Here is an 11130-nt window from a genome sequence, read left to right on the forward strand (position 1 = left end):
TTCTGTTATACAATCAACATACTTAGTATCATCTGCCCAAAGTTTTACCATAATCACAAGTAGAGGTGACAATTTGGGTTAGCAGGTTGTGTTCATATCATAGCCTCCTCTTACCATTAAATTTGAACTAGTTTAAATCTGACCCATTTATTAATTGTGTAAGGAATTTAAAATCCTAAACTAGACTCATTTATTGTCCTATCTGAGTCGTTTAACCCATTTAACAAAATTTTAATATTTTATTCAGAAAATATCACATTGTTGACGCTTTTTTATTTCATAGCATATACATATTATTAGATTACAACCCGTAGCGAAGCTAGCAAAGGCCTTTTTCTGGGCTACAGCTCTGTAAGGTCCCTGCAAAATTTCTTCTAAATCCCTCTATTTTTAGTTTATGAAAATATAATTACAGAAATTACCGCTTTCTTCCATCTGATTTTAACTTGAGATCTAAAAATTATGTATATAATTTGAGTAGTTATTAAAAGTTTGTTCAAGCAATTAAGTTTAAGCAGTTCGCATAGGCTTTTATATATTCTAAGGGTTAAAAAATTTAGGTAGCTTAGCCAATATATCTGGAGTACAACGACTAGGGTGCAAGGATGTTATAAAAATGAGATTTCTCAGAAAGCTGCAATATTTTCTTAGAGGTGCAGGTAGAGTGATGGAATCAAAGTTTAGATGCATGAGTTTTTGCATCATCCAAGTATTCTGGTGACTGTTTATAAGGGTGCATAATGATGAAGGAAGGCTTTTGAGGGAAAGGAATTGAATTCATGAGCTTCAAATATTTCATATAGAATAATTTTTTTCATTCTAGATGGACATCAGTCGAGAATCGAAAACTAGATAACTTAAGGCCATGTTTGTTTTGAAGAAAGGGGGAGGAGAGGAAAAGAGTGGAATGAAGGAGAAGGGAGAAGAAAGGGGTGGAGAAGAATAGTGAAATTGAATTTTATTATTTGGTTTAACATAAGATTTGATAGAGAAAGGGATTACAATTTTTTTCTTTGGACAAATTTATCATTTGCCTTAAATGCTAAACTATCTATATTAGTAATGAAATTTAATTTAATATCAATACCAAAATTTTTTAATGTCAAAATGTCTTAAAACAATTCATGATTTATTGGAATTAAATATATATATATATAGTTTTCTGGTCCTGAATTTTAAAGTTCAAGAAAGATTTAAAACCATACGGTTTTAAAATATTATGAAATTAACGCTTTAAAACCCTGTTTTCTTTTATTATCCCGCACTTTAAAATCCTGGATTGAAAAATTTATACACACACACACACACACATATATATATAAACGGCAGTCCGGCGAAGTTCCAAAGGCATTCCCACGACGATCAATGGAATTCTGACGGCTTCCGGCAATAGTCTGATAGGGATCCAATAGAACTCCGGCGACTTACGGCGATGGTCAAATGGTAGTCTAGTAGAGTTCTGGCGACAATCCGGCAGAGTTCCGACTATGGATAATTTATATTTCTATATTTTTATATTAAATAAATAAATAACTTTATTTATTTTGTTAAGTTTCTTAAATCATTCATTAAATTTAATTATTAGAAAATTTTTATAATATTAAATTGATAAAATAAAATTATAAATAATAATTATTAATGGCATTAAACAAGGTTGAAGGGTAATTTTGGAAGGTTCAATTTTCAACATAAGAGGAATTTGAATTCTTCATTCCTTGGTGTGAGATTCAAATTATACATTACGATAGATATTAAATTCTAATGGAAATTAAATTCTTATATATTTTGTCCAACCAAACAATGGAAATAAAAATAAAATTTAAGTTACTTTCCTCTCCTCCATTCTCTCGTTCTAACCAAACACCACCTAAGTTCAATTTGAACTTTTTTTTACAAATTTTTTCAAAAAATATGTGATGGCAGGATTATTGCTTTCTCAGTTGAAGATACGCAAAGAATGGAGGTATGTGTCAAAATGCTTTAAAAACTTTACTTCTTCAATCGAATTTCAAAAATTTACTTTTTTAATCAAAGAACTAGAGAACCTACATAATATATACCCGGGGGAATTTGAACTTTTAAATAAGCTTTCTGTTCAGAAATTCATTAATCAATTTACTTCCTAATTAACATGTCTATAAAATTCTAGATCCTTTGGTCAATAATTTTAAAAATTAAAAGGATCAAATCTCCTGCTTTTATGTTAACAAAAGCTCAAAAGAATTATAAGTGAAATTACTTACCAAAGTCAAAAGGTGCATGCAGAGAAACTAAAAAATTGCAATGTATCAACTTCAGGAGAAATTTTAGAATAAATCAGGGTCATCATTTTAATCAAATAATAAATAAATTATATTATAACATATATGCATTTATTTTTATACAAATTAAGGTCAATGGTAGCTAATTATCTAAATGGAGGGGCGCTACTAAAGTACATGCATGTATCTCATACATGCATAAAAAATAGCTATTGGATTAAATTGGAGTAGATCGAATGGTTGAGATTTTTTATTATTATTAAATATGAAAGAAATGGAAACTTGAAAAACCGGTAAACATGAAACATGGGACCAATAAACAAGAAACACATACTATTAACTTGAAACTGGGATCATTAAACTTAAAACAAAAGGAACTTAAAACTTAGAGCAATAAACATGGAACTTGGGATCATTAACTTGGAACTCTAAAAATCATGCAAGTAATGAACCAATAAATATGAAACATCTACCATTAACTTAAAACTGGGACCATTAAACTTGAAACCAAATAAACTTGAAACTGAGGGCAATGAACATGAAACTTGGAATTATTAACTTGCAACCCCAAAAATCATGCAATTAATGGATCAATAAACATGAAACAGCTACCATTAACTTGAAACTGAGACAATTAAACTTTAAACCAAATAAATTTGAAACTGAGGGCAATGAACATGAAACTTAGAATCATTAACTTGCAACAGTGAAAATCATGCAACTAATAGACCAATAAACATAAAACACCTACCATTAACTTGAAGCTGAAACCATTAAACTTGAAACCAAATGAACTTGAAACTGAGGACAATGAACATGGAACTTGAGATCATTAACTTGCAACCCCGAAAATCATACAATTAATGGACCAATAAACATGAAATACCTACCATTAACTTGAAATTGGGACCATTAAAATAGAAACCAAAGGAACTTGAAACTTAAAGTAATGAACATGGAACTTGAGAACATAAACTTGCAACCCTAAAAAGCATACAATTAAAGGACCAATAAACATGAAACACCTATCATTAACTTGAAACCGAGATCATCAAACTTGAAACCAAATGAACTTGAAACTGAGGGCAATGAACATGAAACTTAGGATCATTAACTTGCAACCCTGAAAATGATACAACTAATGGACCAATAAAAATGAGACACCTACCATTAACTTGAAACTGAGACCATTAAACTTGAAACCAAATGAACTTAAAATTGAGGGCAATGAACATGAAACTTGAGATCATTAACTTGCAACCCCAATTAATGGACCAATAAGCATGAAACACCTACCATTAACTTAAATCTGGGACCATTAAAATAGAAATCAAATGAACTTGAAACTTAGAGTAATGAACATGGAACTTAAGATCATTAACTTGCAACCGCGAAAATCATGCACTTAATGGACCAATAAACATGAAACACCTATCATTAATCTGAAACTGAGATCGTTAAACTTGAAACAAAAACTTAGAGTAATGAACATGGAACTTAGGATCATTAACTTGCAATCGCGAAAATTATACAATTAATGGACCAATAAACATGAAACACCTACCATTAATATGAAACTGGGACCATTAAACTTGAAACTTAGAGCAATGAACATGGAACTTAGGATCATTAACTTGCAACCCCGAAAATCATGCAATTAATGGACCAATAAATATGAAACACTTACCGTTAACTTGATTCTGTAACCATTAAACTTGAAACTAATTTTTAATTATTATAAAACTGATTTTTTATTATTATGTTACCTTTATTATTAAAATAATTATTATTTTATTTATTATATTATTTTATAATATAATATTTATTTAAGGAGCAACCGATTGCCCTTTACGGATTGCTCCAAGTTTTTTTCTTTTTTTTAATGTTTGGCTGCCACTTGGCCATATTTTTTAAATTTTTTTATTACCACATACATGCGGGTATTGTAACGGTGGCCCTAAATGGAGACTTCTAGCTGGCCAAAGTCAAAACTCAAAAGAAGACAGCTGCATGATTTTTTTTTTCAAAATGAACCTTGGCTAGCGAGGTAATTTTATTGAAAAATAAAGGACAATGTACTCTCCTGCTAAAGGGACATAGTGGAGCCTTACTCTCAAAATAGTTAGAAAACTGCAACACCAAAAAAATAAAAAAGTAGAAAGAGCACACTTAAGAAAGATGATAACTAGAAAATCTATCAGCATCATTAGAAAGAAACCCTGAAAATCCACCAAGGGTAAATAAAAAGACAGTTACATGATTAATTACTTATTAGTCGTTAATCATAAAACAAATATATGAAAAGATAATGAGGAGGTAGAGGCATGATTATGAACACAATCAACAGACATACATATTTCATTTATTCAAATAATGGAGCATGAAGTCGAGGAGTGAGAAGGACTTGAAGCGGAGTGGCCTTAAGGTTAGTCAACCCCACTCCCTCACTCATGTCAAGTGGTTCATCCCCTGGAGTTGCAAATTCAAATCCATGCAACAAACTAGCGAGTGTTAGTAGCAACACTTGAAGGGCAAAAGAGATTCCAGGGCACCCTCTTCTTCCGGAGCCAAAGGGTATCAATTCAAAATTTTGTCCCCTAACATCAATATCTTTGTGCGTTGTCAGAAACCTTTCTGGTCGAAACTCATTAGGCTTTTCCCACACATTTGGATCTCGTTGAATCTTTGGAATATTAACAAACAGACGTGTGCCGGCAGGCACATGATAGCCGGCTATGGTGCAGTCTTCGATGGATTCATGTGGTACAGAGAGGGGCGTGGCAGGATATAAGCGAAGAGTTTCCTTAACTATAGCTTGTAAGTAAACTAATTTTTTTGTATCAGATTCATTCACTTGTCTTTCTCTACCAATATGGGTATCTAGTTCGTCTTGGGCTTTCTTCAAAACGTCACCGTGGTTGAGTATTAAAGTCAGAGCCCATGTCAATGTAACCATGGTGGTGTCCGTACCCCCCAATATAAGGGCCTGCATGCAAAAGAAGGAACGTAACCATACCCGGCCCCAAGCCGAAGTAACTAAGATTATCGTGAATCCAAATAAAATAATATATATATATATATAAATACAACTTAATCAATGTGACTAATCATTCATTCATGTGTGTTTTGAGGGTGTATTTACTTACTGGAGGAATATGTGTTTATTTAAGGGTAAGAGTGAAAATCTCACTCCATAGGTCCCACCTATTTTTGGAGTGGGCATGGGTAGAGCTGGTAAAATTTGACACGATCCGATTACCCGACACGAACACGACATAAATAAATGGGTATGAGTTGTCAAATTTAACACGATTATTAAATGGGTCGGGTCCAGGTCAACACGATTTTTTTCCGTGCCGGGTTAGGGTTAAAATTCTTGACCCATTTACCCGATCAATGACCCGATTATATTTTCTATTTTAAAATAATTTACATATTCTTATTATTAAAACTCAAATATTAGAGATGATTTTTTTTAATTCTTTAAAAGGGTGAATATAAACACAGTGTTTTATTTATAAAATTTTAAATACATTTAGAGCTTCAATAGTGTAAATGTGTAAAAATTAATAGACATGTATATTTTATAATATTGACATATAATATTATATATATATATATATAACCTCAATAGTGTAAATGTGTAATATATTAGTAGATATGTATATTTTATAATATCGATAAATTATGTATGTATGTACATACGTATGTATGATAGTGTGTAAATATTTAATGTAACTTTTGTTCAATATATAGATATTAAACGGGTTATTGGGTAACCCGATTATTTTTTCGTGTCGGGTTTGGGTCTCAATATTTTGACACGATTATTAAATGGGTCAGATTTGGGTCGATTTAAATTTGACACGACACGAAGTTGACACGACACGAACACGACCCGATGACCTGTTTTGCCAGCTCTAGGCATGGGGGCTGGTGGAAGTGGAATTCACTCCTCTCTATTTCTTTTTTATCCTTTCCTTTAAATATAACATAATTATACTAAAATAATATTACATTTATTTAAAAATAATAACATCATATTATTTAAATAATAACATTATATTATTTAATAAATTACATTTATTTATTTATTAAATGTAATAATTTTACTTTGATTCTAAGTTAAAGTTGCTTAAAAATAATATTATTAGATTCACATAGAATTAATAATATTACTATATAATATCTTTATTTGAAAATATAATATTATCATATTTATTTAATTTTAATATTATATTTATTTAATATTAATAATTAATAACAATAAATAGTTTATTCTAAGAAAATATTAATTTTCTACTATATTATTTATAACAATTTCATTTGTGTTGCTCTTATCAATAATTTTTAATTTATATACTTAAAATTAAAATTAATAAAAAATATGATTTACATAATTAAGAATATTAATAACAATTATTAACTTATATGATTAAATTTAATAATAAAATAAATAGTTTATTTTTTAAAATATATTTTTCATTCACTTTGTAATTAAGAACTACAATTCTGTATATAAGGGAAAAACTATAAATTGAAACAATTCACTCATAATCCAAAACAAAATAAACACATAAATAAAATTTTGATTTCTATTCTCCACTCATATTTCAGTGTATGTAAATAACTTACTCTCTCTTCAATTCTATATTATCAATTCCAAGATCTCCACTCCTCAAGATTTCTAATCCAATCCCAAAATTAAATGCTACCTCAACATAATCTAATATTGAATAATTGGAAAAAAATTTGGGGATTTGATGTTTTTCATTAACATTTTTTGTTCTACGTGTCTTTCAACATGTTCATTCTATTCTGAAAAAAAAAATATACGGAATATGTATGGATCTACTATGGTCTATGAATGATTCCTTGTTTAATGTTGAAGGATGTGATAATCGTGCTCAGGCGGACGTCCGCACGAACTCCGAAATTAAACGTTTGTGAAAACCTTTTTATAATAAATGTTGTAAAATCTTATATAACGTTGTCAATGTGCCCGTCTACACTTGACTCTATGGATGTAGAATTTCTTAGGTGTATATATATAATTGTGCTCTATTAAGAGATCTCTTAGTGCATGTTTGGGAGTTAGGATTAAATATGAGATTAGATTAATTTTTGAATTAAATATTTTATTCTATATTTGGCTACTTTGCTTGGATTGAATTAGGAAGGACTAAATTTAAATTTAGTCCTCAAATCATGGGATTAACAATCTCAATTTATAAATTTAGTCCTCAAATCATGGGATTAGAATAAGAGAAAAAAAAATTATTCATACTTCTTTCATAAATAATATTATTTTTTATTTGTAACCTAAAATTTAATTACTTAATTAATTATTTTATTCATGATCTACTTGAATTTAATTTTTATTTTGTTTTTATAGTCTAATTAAATTGGTACCTTTACTCCAATAAAATTAACTATTTAATAATTTGTTACAATAATTGATTGTATTAAATTTAATAATCACCAATGTAATATTAAAAATAATCATGGAAATTAATAATACATGTAAATAATTGATTTTATATATACATTATTTGCTAACTTTTTGATAAAATAAAATATATCTAAAATATATGATAAAAATTAATTAAATAATTAAATAGTTTTATTAATTTATATTTGTTTACTATAATTATGACTACCTAATAACTAATTTACTACATATTTAATGCTCTTGTTAATTACCTTTAAATTAATTTTAACTATTACTCTTAAATATTCATAAATATTTTTTTTGTATTTAAATATGATTTAACATTGTCCAATCTGATATTGTACCAAATATAGTACAATATATAATATAATCCAACTTAATTCAGTTCAATCCAATCCAATCCTATGTGCCAAACGTAACCTGAAGTTATTAAAATTATAAATAAGTTAAAAGACAAGATAAACATATATTCTAATACACTACATGACAAAATACACAGTATTAAAATATGTATTTTGCTTGTCATTAGTTTATTCCCTTGCTAAATAATTTTTTAATCAAGAATCCCTAACCAAATTAAGGCTAGAGAAGAGCTAAGAGACAAAAAAAACACAAATTTCAATGCAGTGCACTTTGTCCTATAGTATATTGAAATCTGTGTTTTAATTTTTTATCTTATCTCTAACTTTAATATCATCAAAGATCCCTGATTGGAAACTCACTCTCATATATATTCAAGTGAGGGTTAGGATGCTACTAACAAATAAAAAAGCCACCAATTTCAATACACTAACATATAAAAAAGAAAACACAGTTTTCAATATATTAAAATCTATATTTTTTGTATTTTATATATATACATAATATAATAATTTTACAATAAAGGAATCTTCAGTTATTAAGTTAAGGGATAAGTTAGAAGACAGAAAAAAAAAAAAGGCATACAATCCAATATACTACAAGATAAAATACGTTGTATTAGAATGTTTGTGCTATCTGTCTTTTAGTTTATCCATACTATTTATCTTTTAATTTATCCCTTAACTTAATAATTTAAGAGATTTCTTATTAGATTATATATATATATAGAGTAATGATATAGCCATAAATTTTTGTACAAACTTATTTTGTATAAATTAATATGGTATGATAAGATTGGTTGAATTAAATATCATTTAGGCCACATGATTTTTTTTTTATTTTATACTTTCACTCAACCAATGAATTAATGTCACGTCAGTTTGTATAAGATAAATTTATACAAAATTTTGTGGCTATATGATTATATGTATATATACACTATAGTAATTTAGGTGCAGATGTCAAAATATATATTGTGTGTGGATTCGCGTTAACACCATATCGTGTTGATAATATAATACTCACTATTAAGAATTGTGACTAATTAAATAATTTTGGTTAAAATTAAGATGCATACCAGGCACGTTGCTTTGGTGATCGTATCGGCATCAAAACTAGGGATCTCTTCATCAGCTTCGGCAAGAACGGATATCATCACGTCCATGAAGTCATTCTCATCCTTGATCACCTGATCATCGCTTGAAATCCTCTTCTGCTTATGCTCTTTTAACCAGCCTTCAAGAATTTGGTCAAGCTCTTTGGCTGTCCCCCTCATGCTCTTCTCACATCCATCTAAATCCAACCATCTCAAAAATGGAACGGCATCGGCAATTGCAAAACCCCCAGTTAATTCCGAAAATTTTCTTATTGCCTTTCGACACCGATCATTCTCTTCATCAATCTCTTCATGATTTGTTTTACCAGTCCCTCCCACGAATAATCTTTTCCCCACAACCATTCTTGTAGCGACATTTAAGGTCAGTGCGTTAAATCTTTCCTTCATCTCAACCAAGGCCTTGCCTGAACCATCACTGTGCTTCATCCATTCATCATACAGTTCTTTCATGGACGTTCTCACCTCAGATTCTCGGACATGTTTCAGCATTTCCAGGCGGTGATTTGAGAGAACCTCTAGTGTGGCAATCTTGCGGATTTGACGCCAGTAAGGACCGTAAGGGCTGAAGCCAAACATGGCGTAGTTGTAGCCCAAGATCTCTGGTGCTAGAGCTTTTATGCGGTTGGAAAAAACTTTGTCATTTGTAGTGAAGCACTCTTTAGCAATCTCCCAGTTGCTAACAATCAAAGCTCTATGCATACCCAGCTTGATCATGAAGATCGGACCGCACTTTTCGGCGATGTTGCCCAAGGTGACATAAGCTGGTTTTTGGCCCCCTAACAGGTGGAGGTGACCAATCAAAGGCCATGCACCACCAGGCTCCGGCACCGGTTTCTTGTCGATTGAGTTTCTGTGCCGTCTTGATAACCATAGTAGAGAGTAAACAAGCAAAAACAAAGTGAAAAAGCCAGTAATAAAAACAGTTGGCGTGAAAGGAACATGAGTACCGTCCATTAACCGAACTTTCTCCCAGGTTCCAAGTGGTAGAAGGAAAGTTGGATCAAATAAATACATGAGCCGTAAACCCGATTCAAGGATAATTATATCGGTGTCTCTGGAATAGTAAACATAACCTAATGGAAAAAGCTATTTAATTGCACATGATATTTGCACACAAAATTGGACTTGGCAAATTGAACGAGGAAACTTGTGCACAAAATCAAAATTGATAAAGTGAGTAAGTTTATTTTTAGATGTAATTAATCCCATCTCATCAAATTGATATTGAGAAACAAAAACTCGTATTTGTCCACACCATAAGAATATGTGGAGACGAAGGCAAGAGAGTGGCTTAGCGTGCACATGCAAATTGGTTCTAGCCATACACAAGGGATAAGATTTTCATCATCCACGCAGTCTAGCTAGCATGCTTATCTCTTGCTGCATTGGCTTGTCTCTTTTCTAGTTTCTACCACACCACTAATAGCAATGGTGTATGTCTTCTTGATAAGAAATTCTAGAATACCTCTGATGTATTATAATTAATTGATGCATGCATGATATGTATAGTTGAATTTAATATAACTACCACTTACGTGATGATTTTTCAAAATAAATATACACATATCATAACATCATTTACTTGTTATATGACCGACATAGTATTTCTGATATATTTTAAAAATTTTCCTTCTTGATTCTAAGATTCAATATTAGCATCAATATTTGTGGAACAATAAATAAATAATCAAGCTGAAAAAAGCTTGATTATTTTATAGTAAGATGTTTCTTGTCAGTAGTGGTCATTTGTAACTTTTGTGTTTAATGTCATATACAAATATCATTATTCTGCTCTAATTTAGAAGTAGCAATGATATTTAATTATATATATATGGAGAGAGAGAGAGAGAGATACACACACGACATGATAGAACATTGACAAAATAATTATAAAACAGACTTGTTTTATTATGGTCCATGTAAATTGAAAAATATTAATC

At 30.0% G+C, this 11130-nt stretch overlaps 1 protein-coding gene across 1 annotated transcript; it reads right to left on the reverse strand.

The window, feature by feature from the left end:
- Nucleotides 1-4464: 4464 nt before the first annotated feature.
- On the reverse strand, nt 4465-10418 carry LOC18041946 (cytochrome P450 CYP82D47). The gene is made up of 2 exons (XM_006431609.2): nt 9152-10418; nt 4465-5247 (listed from the first exon to the last, which is right to left on the reverse strand). The coding sequence occupies exons 1-2, from the start codon at nt 10202-10204 to the stop codon at nt 4624-4626; spliced, it is 1677 nt and encodes a 558-aa protein (XP_006431672.2). The 5' UTR covers nt 10205-10418; the 3' UTR covers nt 4465-4623.
- Nucleotides 10419-11130: the final 712 nt, after the last annotated feature.

The sequence above is a fragment of the Citrus clementina genome, unplaced genomic scaffold (genome assembly GCF_000493195.1).
Source record: "Citrus clementina cultivar Clemenules unplaced genomic scaffold, Citrus_clementina_v1.0 scaffold_5, whole genome shotgun sequence".
Lineage (NCBI taxonomy): Eukaryota > Viridiplantae > Streptophyta > Magnoliopsida > Sapindales > Rutaceae > Citrus > Citrus x clementina.

What these genes read in the sequence shown, in the direction of transcription:
- LOC18041946 (XM_006431609.2), bottom strand. Translation starts at nt 10,204, where the DNA reads ATGTATTTATTTGATCCAACTTTCCTTCTACCACTTGGAACCTGGGAG. An exon ending in TCACCAAAGCAACGTGCCTG is followed by an intron (nt 5,248 to 9,151) that starts GTATGCATCTTA and finishes TTTTGCATGCAG; the next exon opens with GCCCTTATATTGGGGGGTAC.